The sequence below is a fragment of the Sciurus vulgaris genome (assembly GCF_902686455.1).
Source record: "Sciurus vulgaris genome assembly, chromosome: 2".
Lineage (NCBI taxonomy): Eukaryota > Metazoa > Chordata > Mammalia > Rodentia > Sciuridae > Sciurus > Sciurus vulgaris.
Window position 1 is genome coordinate 132,212,005 of NC_136462.1, and position 18,685 is coordinate 132,230,689.

The 18,685-nt window shown below is 47.5% G+C and overlaps 1 protein-coding gene across 2 annotated transcripts in view; it reads right to left on the reverse strand.

Annotated features, from left to right (window-relative positions):
- Positions 1-1,801: 1,801 nt before the first annotated feature.
- Positions 1,802-18,685, reverse strand: part of KLF13 (KLF transcription factor 13) — a 49,281-nt gene continuing 32,397 nt past the window's right edge. The window contains exon 2 of one of the 2 annotated variants that reach the window (XM_079122262.1): positions 1,802-7,710. In XM_079122262.1, the coding sequence (XP_078978388.1) occupies positions 7,421-7,710 (290 nt within the window). In that variant the 3' untranslated portion in view covers positions 1,802-7,420. The remainder of the gene's footprint in view (positions 7,711-18,685) is intronic. The other variant, XM_079122261.1, reaches the window with a different exon arrangement.

The following is an 18,685-nucleotide window of genomic DNA, read 5'->3' on the forward strand; positions in this document are numbered from 1 at the left end:
AGAGCAATGGAGTTGGCTGACCATGGACTGAATCCTCTGAAATTGTGAGGCAAAATAAGTCTTTCCTCCTCTAAGTTGTTCTTGTTAGGTATTTTGGCCACAGGAAAAAAAGCCAATGAACACACTTGTTGAAGTGTTGTCATCCTTCTACATAACTAGGGATGTCTCAAGGCCTGAGGAGACTCCTGGTTCCTGAGATGTGGCCCCAGTCTCCTGGAAAGGAACTCCAGCAGGAATGTATAGCATCTTTCAAACCTCAGCAGTGACGTAACTGATGGAACACTTTTTCCTTTTTTCCTGTCGATATTTTTAAAGCATCTGGGGATCCTCTCAATACACCACTATTTATGGAAGTGGATTCATCCAGCAGTTGCTGCTATCCAGGAAAGTTTCTGAGCAATAAGGAAACTGTCTTAGAGAAGGTAGAACAGTGGCTGTCCTGGGGAAAGACTCCAAGTGAGAAGAGGCTCCAAATGTCTCAGAACCAGCTAGGTTTTTGTTTGAAAATGTATCCTTGTGTTTATGACTGTTCAAGTATGTGTTTGGGTGTATTCATTTCACACCCCCTCCTCCTAATCTCAAACACAGAAAAGAAATGTCTATCAGGAAATGCCCACTAGTGCCTATGTAGCTTCAGGAAAAACCACCTTTGATCAACTACATTGCTTTGTTATTTATATTTTAAATTTCTTGGTGGTTTTCATTTACTCTGTAAAAAGGTGTTGATTTAAGAACAGCATGCAGTGAGGATATAGGCTGAGGATGCAGCCATACCTGTATATTCTTTTTACATGCTGCAGCATGCACAGGCCAAGGGTCTGACCCCATCACCCACCTAACTGTGGGCTTCCCATCGCCTGTGTTGAGGACCATCACCTGCCTGTGAGGGCAGCAAGGGGCAGTTAATGATCACATCTGGTATCAATACACACCTCTGGCTCCCTGGACCTGTCCTTTTGGCAGTGTATTTTAGAGTCAGTGCCCCTGGTTGACTGCAAGAGCTTTAAGTAGCTAGGAATGGGGACATTTTCTAGACTCTAGGCAAAAGATTGAGGGAAACAGGTTTCTGGGGATAGAAGATGCAACTGCTGCCCAGCGAGAGGAGGTGCCCAAGTGTTTGTGGGGGATGCTATAGTTTGGATGTTAAATGTCCCCCCAGGGTCCATGTGACAAAGTCTTGCTCCCCAGGGTCCCATACTAGGAGATGGTGGAGGCTTTCAGTGGGTTTAGTGGGAGGTCTTTAGGTCATTAGGAGCACGCCCCTTGGAGGGACAGTGGGAGCCCAACCGCTTTCTTTCCTCTTCTCCTTCACTTCATGGTCTTGAGGTGAATAGCTGTGATCTGCTGCCCACTCTCACCATAATGTTCTGCCTCACTATAGGTCTAAAAGCAGTGGGGCCAATCAACCATGGACTGAAACCATAAGCCAAAGTAATCCTTCTGTCTTTATAAGTTGATTATCTCAAGTGTTTGTTACACTAATGGAGAGCTGACTAACACATTTTAGGAAAAGTGCAAATTCCTTTGGGAGAAACTGCCATCACCACCTCCTTTTGTCCTCTGTGCTCACTGGAATGGAGCCTTCATGATCTGAAATAGAACGCTATTGGCAGGAAGGGACAGCCAGAAGAGACTTCTCCAAACAGCTCTTCTATAGTCTTCCTGCCAGGATAAGGGAAGGCCTGCAAAGTTCCAGGTAAGTTGCTGCCCCTCAGCCAATAAAGGCTGCTTGAGTTTCACTTCCATTTCAGTTCCCTTCCCCTCCCAGAGCTTCTGCCCGTTGTAGGAACCAGCTCTACAATAAAATAATGAATCATAAATTTTATTTCAAAATGTAAACGTCACTAAACATGCATACATGTTAAAACAATAAAATTTACAATTTCGTTAATTTTTTTCTTTTGCATAGGACATCATTACAATATAGAATCTATGCCTTACAAAATACATACAAAGTTTAATCCGAGCAAGCCAAGGCCAGATTGGGAACTGTACAACTGTAATACTTCACTGTAGTGATCCAGAAAAGATGAAATGTGGCCTTCGGAAGCATGGTGGTGAACTAGTTTAAAAAAACAACAAAAACAAAACAATATTTCTACAGAAAAGGAAATTGTGAACTCGATGGAAATGGTGTTGGACCCTTGGATTCTGCCTTGGGATTTTGGCAAATGATTCCAGAGAAGCTCCACCAATGATCTTGGATGGGAAGGGGTCACTTGGGTGTACCCAGAGTAACTACACAAACAGTTCCTGGTCACCAGGAACCCACAGTAAGCAGCCCCAAACTCAACAATGAATAATTGCTCAGTGAAGAGCCCATGTTGACATTGCTGGGGTCCCCAATACTGGGCACCTGAGGCTTCTCCAGGGTGAAGGAGGGGAATAGTCTCCCACTCACAAACTCACGGACAGGTATCCTAACTGGAGAACAGACACTGGGGTTTATGACACCCAATCACAGTGCCTGTGCCAAGCAGGGAAGAAGGGAAGGAGGGCAACATGGGGAGGGCTTTTCCAAGCACAATGCATAAGCTCCTGTGCTGCATGGAAGAGACAACCTGATCTATGATGGTCTCCCTGCAAACATTCAGCTTGCACATTGGTTTCCAAATGAGCATGTGCAGTAGTCAGGCAACAGGTCCTCTAGGAGGGCATCAGGGAGAAAAGGACTGCAGAGTCCTCAGGAGAAAGTTGCACGTGCATCCATCTTGTCTCTGTTCTGGCTTCCTGTCCCCACCCCACCGTCCCCCACCCTGGAATGTATGATGCAGGGCAGGGGAGGCTACTTCTCTCCCATCCTGTTAATTTTTAAATAAAAGTAGTAAAGTTTTAAAGCTGTATTGAGAAGGGAGAGGCTGGGCAAAGCCAGGTGGCTGCACAGCAAGTCCAATAGTGGTAGGGGCTAGTAGAAACCTCTTCCCTCCTGGACACAGGACTCCTGACTCTTGCCTGATCCTACTCTTCCCAAGGCTAGAGCCAGCCAGCAAGAGGAAGGGCCTCTCCCTCAATGGTGTCCAGGCATATATCAGTAGTAAGCTGGATTATGCATCCAAATTCTGGTACAAAATTCTCTGGAATGTGTCCAGGACAAACCTTTGAAGTCTCAGAATCAGGAATATTAGTCACAGGACCTGGCTCTTCCAGAGGCCATCTTCCTTTCAAAACCCATCAGCCCACATCTGCATTTTAGCTTTGGAAGATATGGTCATCCAGGATGACATATGAAATGTTGGGTAGCAAAAGGTGTGGGTGACTAACTAAGCCTTTCTAACCAATCAAAATGGTCCAAGCTGTTTAAACTTCCAGCAGTTTTGACCAAATGGCCTTTTTAAACATGGGCTAAGAAAAAAAAAAAAAAAGAAAAAAAAATCAGTGACACCTCTCAAAAGTCAAAATAACCAGGTAGCCTTGTAAACAAAACCACAACCAGGAGCTGAGAAATGAGGCCACACTATTGCTCAGATCACATCTGCCTGTAGGGTAGCATATGTGCCCAGCAGAGATCAGGGATGAGGTCCCTAAGAAGTGCTAAGACCCTATGCAGTACATTTAAGCACCTGCTTCTGGCAAGATAAGAGGCTGGGCAGCTGGAGACCCAGTAGTTCTGCCAACCTTCACTCAGGACCCCAGAAAGCCACCAACCCTCTCTACCCATCCCCACCTCTGAATCACCCTCCAGGGATCTGAGTCCTTGCTCAGGGCCTGGTGAGGTCTGCACCTGGAGGCTGCACCGTGGCGAATCCTGCACCTGCCCCGATGCATGGCCTCAAAGTTGAGGGTGGGTGGTTGTGGGGGGGGGATTTTTACACCTCAAATCCCATGGGGGCATGCAGCAGGATGCAGGTAGGGGGCACATCCAGGACCATATTCCCTTCCAGGACATCACTGCCCATCCCTATGTAGCACCTATCAGGAGAGTACCCCAAGGCCCTTTGTGGAAAGGGCTGTGTTGTCGGTTTTTTCCATATGGCTGTAAGATTCAGTAGGCATTCGGGGAGTTGACAAAGTTCCCCTAATATGGCTGACAAGGGGTTTTCTTGTTTGGGATATGAGCTGAACACCAGTCTTCTGATGGCTGGGTCTAGTCACTTTTAGACTTTTTTTTAGGGAAACTCTCCCTTTATTCAGGCACCCTTCATTTTGAGATCTCTGCCTCTGTGAACTGCTAGAGTTGAAGTATATCCCCAAATAAAAGCTTGACTTTTCACTATTATTCCAGGAGCCCTATGGGTTCCTCAATCCCAATGAAACCAGCAATCATGGCCATAAAACGCAAAAATGAAAGACCCTGAAGTAGACCCAGGCTGGGAAGACAATCTACATCTTAGAAGGCATTCCCTTGTTTCGTGATGAGATGGAAACCTGCTAATGAGAACCCATGTGAACTGAGCCTGAGATTCACAGATTCTTCCCCCGACCCTTCAATGAGATGAATTTAAGCCCCAGATGATTCTGGAGGGTGCAGCCAGGGTGCCCAGGGGGGAACGCCCTCCAGGTGCCCTGCCCCCATTTCCCAGGCCAGGCCCGTGGCTAAAGGGCCGCACCCTGCCATTATGTGAGAACCACTTTGGGAATGAAGACACGCTCATTTGCCAAAAATAGCCAATGCCTGCATATTTCTGTTTTAAGGCAATATTACCCTTCCATCTATCGATGGAACAGCCCTGGGTCATTTAGAGGGAAAATTAAATTAAGTGCTCTCTTTGGAAACAGCCTATGCCCACTTTCCCTCCCCCACCCCCCACCCCACTCTAAAACAAACCAGCTCTTTCTTTTATTCCAAAATGACTGGGTTAGGTCCTTTTTTCCCCTTCCTATGTGCAGATAGATGTGAAGTTAGAAACCCCCTGTGATGCTGTAGGCAAATCACAAGGAGACACCTGGCTCCTCCAATGGAGAGTGCTTTGCTGGCCATGTGGGACATGCCACTCCCTCTCCCTGCCTTGGGAACCATGGACATGGGTGCACCAAAGGACTTTGGAATAAAATTCCTGAACCTGGAATGTGAATTCCTGAGACATGAAATGTGGTCAGAGTGTGGCTTTCTCTGCCTCACACAGAAACAACTTTGGGAGGGACCTCACTTTGGAACTGGACATGAAGATTGCCACACCCCCAGCACTCAGGGCTCTCTTCTTCAAGGTCCCTACCGCATATTCTACTCTCTCCCAAAACAAATGCAAACTGAGCTGTCATAGGGCCCAAAGGCATTAGAGGGGCCAGGGTAGCCAGATCTGCATTTGATGAGATAGCCCCTGCCCCACTATCCCCACCCACAGCACTAAAAATGCCACAGCACAAATGGGTACCCACTGTGGCTACACAGAAGCCACCACCTGCCATTAGCCACTTCCAGCTAACTAAAGCTGGAAACAGACATCCATAGCATCACAGATGGCATACTGCCACATGCACAACTGCTGCAGACAGAGGGCACCCATCCACTCTGAAGCTGGCTTGACACATCAACCAGAAGCTACTGGCTTCAGCTGGGCGGGGATCTCTGGGGTTTCTCTGTGCTGCACCCCACACCATGTGTGGGCTGGGATGGAAGCAGAATGGCTACAACCAAGGCACTCTGGGCCTGGGAAGCCCATCTATGGCCCTTCTGAGTCCCAAGGGCCATTCCTCATCAAAATGAGAGATCTCTGCAAGATACTATAACCCGAGTTCACCTCAACCCATCCCAACACAAACCACACACACACACACACACACACACACACACACACACAGACATATATACTCTGTCCTGGGGCCTTGTATTTACAGGCCCCAACCCTTGGGAGGAAGGCAAGGCGCAGCATGGGCCTTGCAGGGCTAGGCTGGACATTCCACAGGTCTGCAGAGGAGCTCAATGGAATACAGCCTAACTGCCCTGGCCTGGGGCTTGAACCCCAACTCAGCCCAGGTCAAGGCTTCATGAGAAACTGCCTCAGCTCTCTGCTTCTCCCTTCCTACCAAAAGGCTGGCAATGGGGCAATACAAGCGAGGCATGGCCTGGGGCCTCCCAGGCAGGGCAGGCAGAAGCAGGAGGGAAAGGGAGACACAGTCTTGGCGACAATGAGAAGCTGGAGGTTTGCTAAGTCTGTACCACCAGACATGAGGGGTCTGAGAAAAGTGTTTCTCACAACTTTCCATCTGGTGTTCCCTGGGGAGAAAAGAGAATGCACATTCTCCAACAGTACTTCCCATAACATTGGCTGCGCCACTCTTGAAAAGTTCCGAGTCACAATGTTCTGGTCTTTTGCCACTGAATGGTCTCTGTGAAGTGCTGCAGATGCTCGCACACACATGGCCACTCACAGACCTTCTGACTGAGGAAGCAACATGATGGCCTTGCCCACTGTTTCAAACAAAGGTGACTCCATAGCAGCACGGGAGAGCTAGGCAACTGGGTACACCAACACCACTTTAAAATCTTTTTAGAAGACCAGAATTCCCAGGCTGTATTTTCCAGTCAGAGAATATGGTATAATAGTGAAGGGTCCCTGGTGCTGTCTGTTGGGCAGTGGGGGCCTGGACAGGTGGGGCCCAGGCCATCTCCTTGGAGGTTGGATGGTGCGATGTTGTACCCAGTCAGGGCTTGTGTCTCTGCTTCCATTTCTCCAAGGAGCCTGGGAGAGGGCTCCTGAAGGTAGGGAGCGAGACAGGCAGGGCCAGTCGTGGAAGGCAGATGACTCTCTCCACAGTCCCCCCAGGTGGAGTGCTCCTTTGACCTGTCATGGCTTAAGGCATCCCTCTGAGCTGGTCTGTCGTTCAGACCCATCTGCATTCTGAGCCAGGCCCATGTGGCAGAGGATGGAGGCTAAGTGGGTGAGTAGATGATGAGGAAAACAGGCCTCACCACTAAGGGATCTGCCTTGGAATCACAACTGTCAGTGACCACATCTACTCTCAAGTCAGCTGATGGACAGACCCACATGCATGCTGAGCTCCACCTGCACCGGTTGGCCTGCTCTATCCCCAGTGTGTTCCCAAACCTAATAGAAAACTCCAGAGTGCAAATCTATGTACAGAGTAAGGCGGCATGAAGGGGTGCCCTCACTGACCTCGTGGAACGTGTCCATCCCTGAGAAAGGGGGTTCGACACCGCTGAATCTCAACTTTGTGGGTATCTCCATTGTGCAATTTGTGGATGATGTTTTTTGAAAAAAAAAATTTTTTTTTTTTTTTTTCTGTTTTCTTTCTTGATTTTTTTTTAACAAATTGACTTTGACACCTGAGGTGAAGAAAAGTGTTTTTTCGTGGACTTTTCATGAAGTTCTCACTCTGCTTTCTTATCAAAAGGAAGGGGCATGGACTGACAAGGAGGTGAGAGCAGCTGCTCATGGCTGTTGTCAGGGTAGGGTCCTTGGCTGGGCGCGGGGCTGGCGGAGGGACTGGCGGGGCTGTGCTGCTGTGGGTCCGGCGGGGCTCAGGGTGAACTGGCTGGGCTAATGGTGGGGCTGCTGGCGTCAGAGCGGCTGTAGTCGCTGAGTGAGCCGGTCCGCGAGCCCCCGCCACGCCGCTGCAGCATGCCGGGGTGGAAGTTGGCATGGCGGCGTGCATGCTTCGTCAGATGATCACTGCGCATGAAGCGCTTCTCGCAGATAGGACAGCTGAACTTCTTCTCACCAGTGTGTGTGCGGTAGTGCCGGGCCAGCTCATCAGAGCGAGCAAACTTCTTGTTGCAATCCTGCCAGCTGCAGGCAAAAGGTCTCTCACCTGTGGGGCGACAGGAGCAGAGCATCAGTCTTAGCATGCCCACTGACACCTAGTATCTTCAGTACCTGTCCCTGCCCTCCCTCATGGCCAAGATGTGCCCACTCACCATCCCAAGGATGGCTCCCTATCCCTACTCCTGCCCCATCCCATCCACTATGACTTTCTCATCAATGCCCCCATGCTCTATCTCCATTTTCTACGTCATATACATCAAGGCGAAGGTGAAGGTGGACCATGGCCTCCCGGTGTCCACACCTGGTATGGAAGCAGATGACAGCTCACAGGTTAAAAAAAAAAAAAAAAAAAAAAAAAAGGCAGCATTTCCAGCACTGAAGTTGCAGAGTACATAGGGTGTGTATGGGTCAGGACTGGTGGTCCCTAGTAGTGGACCCCCTAAGTATATGACAAAACATACTATCCAACATGCCTACACAGGGTTAGCTCTATCCAGCCCTGTGAGAGTGCAGACACAGGCTTATGCTGTGGTTCCACCTGCCTGCAGAAGCCAAACTGGCCCACACTGGCCCTATGGGAGTCACACCTGAGTTCCAACACCCCTGGCACAGCAAGAAGACAATGTCCATACCTAAGAGTCCTGTCACCACTTCAAGCCATCTTAGTTTCTCCTTTCTGTAATGTGAGGAGGTTAGTCTGGGTATTCTCCAGGGTCTAGCCTCCTCCTCTTTTTGAGAGAGAACCAAATGTGGCTAGCCAACAATGGCCAGCAGAGGAGACTATTAGACTATTGGACTCAAGCATGGTGACAGACAGGGTGGTGGCCCAGAACACTCTGAGAGGGGCCTACACAGGTAGGGAGAAAGCAAACACAGTACAGTTGGGAGGTGATGAAGGTCAGTTATAGTCAAGATTCTTCTCCCCTTCTCCCATCCCTTGCTCAGAACATGGAACAGGCTTGCATTTACCCAAATAAATCAAACAAACAAAAAAATCACAATAACTGTTCTGGGAAAATTGGTGGTGGTGGTGGGATGCTCTGATACCCCAGAATGCAGCCTTTCTAGCACTGAAGTAGCCACACAGCCACACACATTCCTATGCTTTCTCCCTCCCTGCCTTACACAGACCCTAAAGCAGACTGCCAGTCCTTGAAACTGGCCCACCTATGCCCAGCAGAGGAAATCTACACCACCCACACATCTTTAAATATAAACAGACAGCTAAGGAAAATCAGCAGCACAAAAAGGGAAAAGCCAAGAACAATAAAATCGCCAATTCCAGATGAAAGAGTGAAGTCTGGAAACAGAAGAGAAAGTTAATCTAAAAATTCTAATTAGAATTCTTAAAGGAACTAGAGACACAACTTGATGCATAAAGCAAACAGAAAACCACACAGTACCACCACCACAACAAAAAGTAACATTTAGAAATTGAGAAAATCACTTCCCAAACCAAAAATTCCATTAAAAAACTGGAAATATATGCAAGGAAGCATCCCAGAAATGTGAATGTTGTCTCCTAGTACTGCCGAAGCCAATGTCTACGTGAGGCTGACTTTGCCCTCTTTATCAATTCTCCTCTTCTGGGGAAGGGAATGTGGGGGACTTTGGAAACCAAGTAGCCATCATCATTTCCCACATTTATTTGACAGTTTAATAGATAGAGGGGGTAAAGTTGAAACACTACAGGGGAATTGATCCAGGGGGTCAACATCTAACTAAAAGAAGTATGGACTGGGCAAATAGGGGAAAAAAAAAAAATGGAGTACAAGAAATTACCAACAAAATAGGATAGTTTTTGTCAGAGTTTTTAAAAAAGCAGGGTGGGGGATGAGGAGAAGAATACCAAGAAGACAATGATCATGACAGGAGACTAACAAAGGTGGGCAGAAAAGGAAAGGTGGCCCCTGCTGTGAGAGAATTTCTGCAAAGTGGAGATCCCAAAACTTAGTAACAGGAAAAGGAGAAACAAATTCCAGGTTATCCATGAGGGGAACAAGGCTGGGACAGAAACAGTTTTTCCTAAGTCACAATGGATTGCCAGAAGCAGGGGATTAGGGACTTCCAAGTTTACATTTCACACACTCCAGCAAAATGATGAGAGAAAACTGAGAACTAGGAACATGAGTGAATAGTGAGGGGGCATCTCAGGTCAAGAACAAGGCTGAGGCCTGGAAGGCCACTGGAACAGTGGACCAGGGCTCAGGGCTCACAGGAGGCTATTCCAGTAATAAAGAATAAAAAGGAATGTTTAAATATAATTCATTAAATATGTAGCCCAACATTTCCTAAATCATGTTTGAAAAAATGTCAGTATTAAATAAACTGCTAATTGGTTTCAGGGGGAAAAACCTTCTCAACAAAAGAGTTTGAAAAATGCCACATGCTAATTCTACTCTTGGACATTCACGATGCACATTAGTCATTAAAATCTTGGAAAGGTCTGGTATTAAGTGGTATAGTATTAAATGTGTCAGGTCAGTCACCTATGTTCACTGCATGCTTATAATATGACTTGACAGGCTCCTCACTGTGTGCCATGGAGTGAACAATAAGCTTCCAAAAGATATATCTAAGTCCTAACCCCCAGGACCTCTGAATGTGGGAAAAAAAAGGCATCTATAGATACAATTAAGGCGAGAATTTTGGGATGAGATCCCAAGTGTCCTGAGAAGAGGAAAAGGGAGGCTAGGTGGGGATGAGGCAGGGAGGAGAGGAGGAGGTCATGTGAATATGGAGGCAGAGGCTGAACTGATATATCTGCAAGTTAAGAACGCCATGGGTTGCTGGCACTAAAATATAGGAGAGAAGCTTGGGATGGATTCTCCCAAGAAGTTTCCAGAAGGCAACTAATCCTGCCAGTGTCTTGATTTTGGACTTCTGGTTTCAGGAACTTTAAATTTCTGGCCAGGTGCAGTACAACACATCTATAATCCCAGCTATTCAGTAGGTTTAGGCAGGAGGATCAAAAGTTCAAGGCCAGCTTGGGCAATTAGTGCAACTGTTCTCAATAAAGTAAATAAATAAAAAGGGCTGAGGATACAGTTCAGAGGGGGCACTCCTGGGTTCAATCCCTGACTGTGGGGTCAGGGAGTGGATGTGAAATTCTGTTGCCTTTGTCACCCAATTTGATGTGTCACAGCAGCCACAGGAAATTAATAGGTTGCCCTATTCTTCAGTGGGCTTTCCATGATGATTCCATAGGGTTGTATGCAACCAGTCTTGGCACTATGGCATATTTCAAATATTTACTCCTGAAATGTTATCCATTATTGCTGCTCTCATCAATTACCCCATCAACTGAATATTTTCAGATCTGAGTCTGTTGGGCTCAGATTCACTTTGTTTCCTAATAGTTTCTAGGCTCTTGTTGGGGGCTTTGTCCTTTTCAGAATCCTTCGATTATATCCCTGGGAAGCATAAGAGGTGGGTGTAATTATAGATGTGTCACGTGATACTGGGGCTGCAGACAACTGCAGCATCCAATAGGATAAGCTTAGAAGGGAGGAAAGTGTGGGAAGTCCTGAATTTGACACTTGACCAGTACATGGCTCATGGCCTCTCTGGCTCAGCTCCTCTACACTTTTACTGAAACATATACTCATTGCCTGTTCTGGGGACACAGTCCAGACCTAGACTGATGTGATCCTCCCCATTCTGTTCTATATTCCTCCATAAGCCTGTTCTAGGAGAGGCAACAGCCAATATAAACTGGTCTACAAATGGAAGTTATGATTCATGCTGGCAAGGAACAGCACCAGCTCTGGATAGGTGGCCCCTGAGTGGTGACATTCAAGCGGTATCCAGGAGGTTGACAAGGAGCAGCCAGAAGAATGGAGAAGAGCTAGAGGAAGTGTGGACAGAAAATTTCATACACCAGGGCATCTTTGCTTATATTCTCAGTGGGGTCTGTAAAGAACCTTTGCTTATATAGGTTATATCCACTGATATATATTGTATTAGAAGGGGGGGGGGGGGGGAGAACTTAAACCCAAACATACATTCTAGTAGCTGTCCAGAGGAATGATGTCATCATACATGAAGTAGCCTTTGGAATATTCCACTGTACTCTTGGGACAAAAAGGCAAATAATATGATTGTTATGAAGAGTTCTGATCATGTGGTCCCTGAAAGTGTCTCGGGTACCTGTAGGTGTCATTCTCTGGCATCACTGAAACCCAATGTTCTGGAAACCCACCTCAGGGTGGTGTGGCTGAGCTAAATAAGCACAGGGACACACCAGAGTGAGGGTGGGGGCAGACGGGTATACTACAGGGAGTGAGCCCAATTCCCACTTCACTGCAAAGAGCACCACTGGACTAAACAAACTCGTGTCCCCCCTGCTGTACTCAAGTTCTGTGTCTGCCTCCTAGGAAGGCATGTGACAAGGAGGCAGAAGTCATATGACATGACCCTCCCAAGGAGAGGGCTCCCAAGGCTGTGGATCTCAGGAAGGGACTGGGAATGTATATCCAGACTCCCACAAGGGAGCTGGTTTTCCTAGTATCCCAAAGCTGCTCTAGATCCCAGAAGACCTCACTCTGGAATCTAGGAGGGCTCAGGGAGCCTGAACTGTGTATGTCCATGTGTTTTGGGGGTGGGGAGAGCAGTAGAGTGAAGGGCAAAAGACTGGATGGAGATTAGGCTTTGTGAAGAGGAAATGGGCTGAGAGGAAGGGGGTTGGGGACTGGCTTTGTGGAGGTTGAGTGCAGGGAGAGAGCAGAAGGGAGACTGTGGGAGGGCCCCACTGAAGAGCCCGGTCCTGTGGGGTTTGGGAGGGTTTGCTGGTATCCCAGGGTGAGGAGGTCTTCAGGTGCCTGATCACAAATATTCCAGGCCACTGGATGAAAAGCAGTTGGGGGAAGGGGACAAGTAGGGACAGGGATGTACCTGGGTACAGAAAGCCTGGGGACATGCTGCGTGGTACAGGTGCGTGGGATGAGAGTGCAGGGTGGAGTGTGGAGTAGGGACACGGAGTGAGCAGGGGCCGAACGAGGTTACATAAATGTTTCTTGGAGCCGCTGCGAGGCTGCCTGCCACAAGCTGAGCAGCGCACACTGAGAGCGATTGCTTCATCTTATCAGGGAACACTGCGTCCCACACACTGGTCTTGCCCAAGCCACAGGCCTGGGCGGGAACAGTGTGTTCCCTCCCAGGGGCCGGCCAGAAGAAGAGCGTAGGGGATCCCCTCCAGCCAAACTCCCCCAACACAGCACCCACCCTTTCCCTACAGCAGCCACATACAAGTGCTGCTTGGTTCTGAGCCCAGAGCTCCAGCTCAAAGCCTGATCTTAGACTTGGGCCCTGACGCAGGCTCCCTTCTGCACTGCCCTCTTGTTGGAAAGGTACAGCTGCAAATTATCTGGCACAAGCCAGACACCCTTGGCCAAACTGCCACTCTCTCACCCCACCCCAAGGGTGAAATGAGCCCCTCAGAGATTCAAGAGCACCTGTATAATTTTTGGGGGTGGGTCTGTGAGCCTTTTGTGGGCAATCTAGGTGGGAGGGATCATTTTTTGCAATCTCCCCAATGTCCAGTATTGGGGCCAGAGCTGCTGTCTCCCACCAGATCTTTTTGCCAGCACAGCCCTCCTGGCTTAGACTCAGGTCAGGTTGAGTGCACCAGCCAATTGGGCTTGGGGACTCCTGTTGAGCTCCCCTCTGAAGGGAAGGAATGCATCTGAACAGAGGACCTTTGGAAAAGCAGATGAATCATCAATATCACAGGATGTCCTGGATCACAAAAACAAACCTCTGGGGCAACACAAGGAATCCACATAGGTGTGTGCCAGGGGTGCTTGTGAAGTGTAGGATGGGGACATCAGAGGGAGGCACAAGGACAGGCCTCCGAACACAAATAGTTCTCCTGGGCTCCCAGTTCCTGACTATTTAGCACTGATGAGCAGGCGGTCATTCATCGATAGATAACTTTGATCTGTGGGCACTGACGGAGCCGTTTCCAGCATCCAACCTCAAGTCTGCCAATTTCTTCACTCCAGGGAGGTCTGTTTGCCCTCCCTCTCTAGGGCAATTCATTAGAGGGTCAAACACTAGGGATGATCAACTGCTAAACCGCCAAAGAAAGCCAGTCACACTATCTTGGGGGATAGCAGAAAGGCCTGTCCTCTGAGGTAATGGTGGGTAGGGGGCTTTTCTAACTCCTTAGGAGGCCACTTGGCTGCTCTGCTTGTCACTACAAATACCAGTGGTTTATGAAGCCACATGAAGCTGATATGCAGATGACCTGTCTCTCACGTTGGAAGCTCTTACCCAACCACTGAACAGGTGATAGAAGTGAGGTCCAAGAGGAGAGAGGAGCTGCAATTCAGTTGGCTAATGGCAGAGCCAGAGGAACAGCTGGGACCCTTCAAGGCCTAGTCTGCAGCAGAGGAGGTGCCTGCTGGAGGAAGCAGCCCTCCCTGCCCCCACTCCTCTGTGATGCCTGGAGTTGTCAACTTGCCTGGTTCTCAGTTACTATGAGGGTTAAGGGAGAACTCACTGGAGAGCAAGTGCCTGCTGCATAGTGCTCACAGAAGATATGCCGTTATCACCTGTGAGCCAAGGGGTTCCTGGGAGGTGTGTGCATAAGTGAGCCTGTGGCAACTGGGACAGTGGGTGGAACCATTAGCTACAACTACCTCTGACCCTGCCCAGAGCACTCTGGCCTGGTGTTACTACTGTGGGTGCACCAGTATTGCTGATCACACATTCCTATATGCTGGCTCACATGCAAGAGCTGTTAGGATGCTGGAGGAGACAGGCCTGGCTGGAGATTGTTATATACAACCTCAGAATTCAGCTTGGTCCAATGAGTGTCTTGTGTTTCTACAATGGATGCAAAGATATTTTTTAAAAATAGATATTTTTGTTGTTGTTGTGGCTGTGCTTTGTTGTGATTTGCTGCAGGATAACCTGATCCTAGAACTCATCTAGAAAAATAAATAGCCAGAAAATCTCTGCAAATGAAGAATGATGTTGGGGGACAGGCAACTAGATGAAAGGATAGTCAACATATTGTTGTATCAGCTGGAAACTGGCTAGTGGGGCAGAGAAGGAAGTCCAGAACTAGACCCAGTAGGCAGTAGCAACTGCATGCTGTATGAAGTGACATCTCAAGCCCCAGAGGGTGGGGAGTCAATAAATGTATTAAAGCAACAAAGTAGCATTTGTAAAGGTTGAATCCATACTACACACCTTAAACCAGGATGAATTATAAATGGTATCAAAACACCATATGGTATACCAATTTTTACAATTAGGCAATTGTACATTTTTATTTATCAGTCAAAATTTAAAAATTAAAATCTATGTTGTTCAAGATTTAAATGTAAAAAATGAAACCACAAATGCTCTAGAAGAAAATATGAGCAAACTGTTTTACATTACAAGAATGGATGCTGTTACTATATAAATCAAAATACAGAAGCCATAAAGGAAACAATTGATAAATTTGACTATACTTCATGAAGAAAGTCATCATAAACAATGGCAAAAATGGCAAAAAAAAAAAACAGCTGCAGCCGATATCACAAAGGGCTAATCTCTAATATGAAAAGAGCTCACAGAAATTAGAAGGGGAAAAAAAAAAAAAAAAAAAAAAAACACCCCATAGAAAGTTCATATAAAGGAAAATACGAATGGTTCCTGAATGCCTGAAAACATTCTCTAACTCCCCCATCAGGAGTTAAAGGCAAAGGAACCCCAGTGAAATACAACTTTGTACCTATCAGACTGGGGAGGCCATGGGGAAACAGGCATTCTAATACTTTGCTGATGGAAAGACAAATTGCTACAAATTCCTTACAGGGTAATTGGTGATACCTATCAAAATGACAAATGTGCCTTCCCTTTGATCCCACAACTGAACTTTTGGGAACCTATCCTACAAACTCACCTGCACACCTACAAAATAGGATATGTGCCTGATTCTTTAATGCAGTAGAAGCCTGAAAATAACATGAATTAAATCATGGAACTCCCATTTGATGGAATATTATGAAAAATAGGAGTTTTTTATGATACCACATGGAAAGCTCTCCAAGCCATACTGCTGAGTGAAGAAAACCAGGTCCAGAACAGAATGCATGAAACAGGAGGATAGATAAAATAGTACAGACAGCTGTATGAACCTGCCTATATGTCCAGAAAGACACTCTGGGAGGATACTTAGAAAAGTAGGAAGGAATCCACTGGGGGAAACTAAGCAAATGGAGGGCAATGAAGGTTGGTGAGAATTTTTCATGGAAAACTACTTAAACAACCTTTTGGATGCTGAAACACATAAATGCATTACCTATACAAAAAATTGAAAACAAAAGATCCACAGCAAATAACCCTTAAATTCCATAAACGCTACCCATATATGATACTAATTTTAAAATGAAACATTGCATACACTTTGTACACTTCCAAGTCAGCTCCCCAATTCAGGCCTTGTATTCAGCAGCACACCTTCTAATATCACTTCTTACAAGAGCTTACCCTAAAATAAATGGTCAAGGGAGGAGGGGAGAGAAAGTGGGGGTTCTGGGGACTGAAATGGAGTAAATCAAATCCCATGCCATGTATATCAAAATGAACCCAACTATTGTGTATAAATATAATGCACTAATCAAAGAAAAAAATAAGCAATGGTCACCTGGCAGATTCTCTTCAGACCATGGAGAGGAAAGGGAGAGAGATGCTTAGCGTTTGAGGAATCCAAAAATAGCAACAAAGTTCAATTTTCCCTTCCAAATGATCCCATGGTTGGGAGCCGTTGAATTCTTGACAAAGACAAGACCTCAGCCATTGTGGGACCACCACCTGCACCTCCCTTGCTAAAATAGTTGTACCCTCAAGGTCAGTCAGGGGCTTTGGGAAAGGACGTTGCATGGTGTGAGTAGAGACATATGGATTCCCTTCCTGCCCCATCTGACAGTGTGCACAGCCAGCTCCCCACCTCTCAGCTCTGTACTCCAGGGTCCCTATGTTCTCTTAGCAAATGAGGGAGGTCCCCTTCTTTGGCAATCATTGTGCCTCACTTCCTCTTCCTGTGCTCCCCCGCCCCCAGACTTTATTTCCTCCCTCTGCCTTATCCCTGGGTGACTTAGAGACTTAAGCCGTACCTTGCTGCAGACAATTCAATAGCAAGAGCAATTCACAAGACATCTGCAGGCATGTACTTCAAGGGGCACAGTTTTACTTTCAGCATGGGCCAGCTCACCTAACTCTACCAGCCTAAGACAGGAAGGTGTCAGTATGGGACCAATCTCACGGATGAGGAGTAGTCAAATGACCACACCAAGGACTTAGCCTATATTTCACCTAGAAAGAAGAAATTCTCACAGGAGCTCCCCACTGTGATTGAGGAATTGCTGAAAAACTGTCCAAGCCATTCTTGTTCTAGAAGGTTAGAAACATGAGGAACCATGCAAGACATGCCCCATCTGATGGACAAAGGCACAAAGGCAGTGGGATCCAGTGCAGGCCACACTGCCAGATGGCTCTCACCCACAATATAGACAAGGTTCCATCCTTTGCACCCTGGACCTCAGGTTCATCAGGGAAGGGCCAGCAACTCCCTCCACAGTCAGGCTGCAGTACTTGACCAATTTGCAATTTCACAGCAGGCCTAAAAGAAAGGGGAATCTCCTACAGCAAAAGGATAGCTTGCTGGAGGACCAGTCAGTCACCAATATCCATGCAGCAGGATGTCATGCCAAATGTGCAGAAAGAGTGGGGAAGCTCTTTTCCTTGGGGCCTCACCTGTGTGAGGAAAGCTGAGAGAACCTGCCTGAGCACTGTAGGTGGAGCAAAGTCATCCTGCAGTGGGGTCCAGCAGGCCAGGTGGGCTCTGCCTCCAGAACCCTCTCCCCTCAACCAGGCATGCTCCAGGTACACATATACAGCAGGTTCCATTTTCCTCAGGAAAACAGTTTCTAGCTGAACTCGGGGGGTTGGGGGTAGTATTCAGAGTTGACTTCATAAAGCATGTAAATCAGAAATGTCATAGGCCAATAACCTTTGGTTATTGATGAAACTGAGGCTCAGTCTTTTCTGACCAGTTCTTTCTAGAAAAGCTGAATAGTGCTAAGGACTCCCTGCTTCAGACATCAAGGAAGGGGCCAGGAAAGCTCCCAGGGCCTCTCCTGAGGAACCCAGGCCCCAGTGTTACACCAGTGATTCCAGTCACCAGCAATTTATACCCAGTATCTTCTGGGAAAACCACTGTGTTTAAAACTCATGCAGAAAATGAGCTTGTGTGGCAAGGGACCAGAAGCCCTAAGCCCTGCCCCTCGGGCCTGCCTGCAGATACTCCAGTAACTCTGTTCATGAGGCCATCTCTCCTCAGGAGACCAAGCCTGGCCCCATCCTTGTCACAGGCCTGCCCATGCCATGTGCACATTGTTCCTTTCCTCCACATCCTGTCTGGCCCTCTACCCTATTTCCTATGCCCTTTACTGTTCTCAACTGGAATGGGACCTTAAGGGAGTTGGCCCTGGGGACACCAATCAGGAAGAAAAATGGATACCACTCTGCATTATCCCCCTTGGGTTCCCAGAAAATCCAGGGCTGGAGTGACCCCTTTCTCAATAGCTTTGCAGAGGACTCTATGATCTGAGGCTACCTGCTAAAACCAAGAGAGGGCTAGTGAAAGCCAGTACAACCACAAGGGCAGGAGCCCTGTCCTATGCCATGCCCTTCTCCCTCAGAACTCCAAGGTGGGAGGTAGGGGGCTCAGTTTTCATTGGTGTTGCTTCCAATGTCACAGGAACCTAGCTTCATCTGTTGGGGAGGCAGGTGGACAAGGGGAGACTCAGCACAAGGAGCTTGCCTGGCTGTCTCTCTCTAATGTTCTTATAAGCCACAGTTAGGTCTGCTCACAAGCAGTCCCATTCCCGTGGACGGCAAAGAAAACAGACTACCAAGCAGCTGAGCCTCACCACTGAAATGTCCCATGATGTGGAGCTCTAACTGCAGGAAGGAAACACAAGGGTTATCTTGGAAAGACGAGATTCCTGCATGATTGTCCTGTA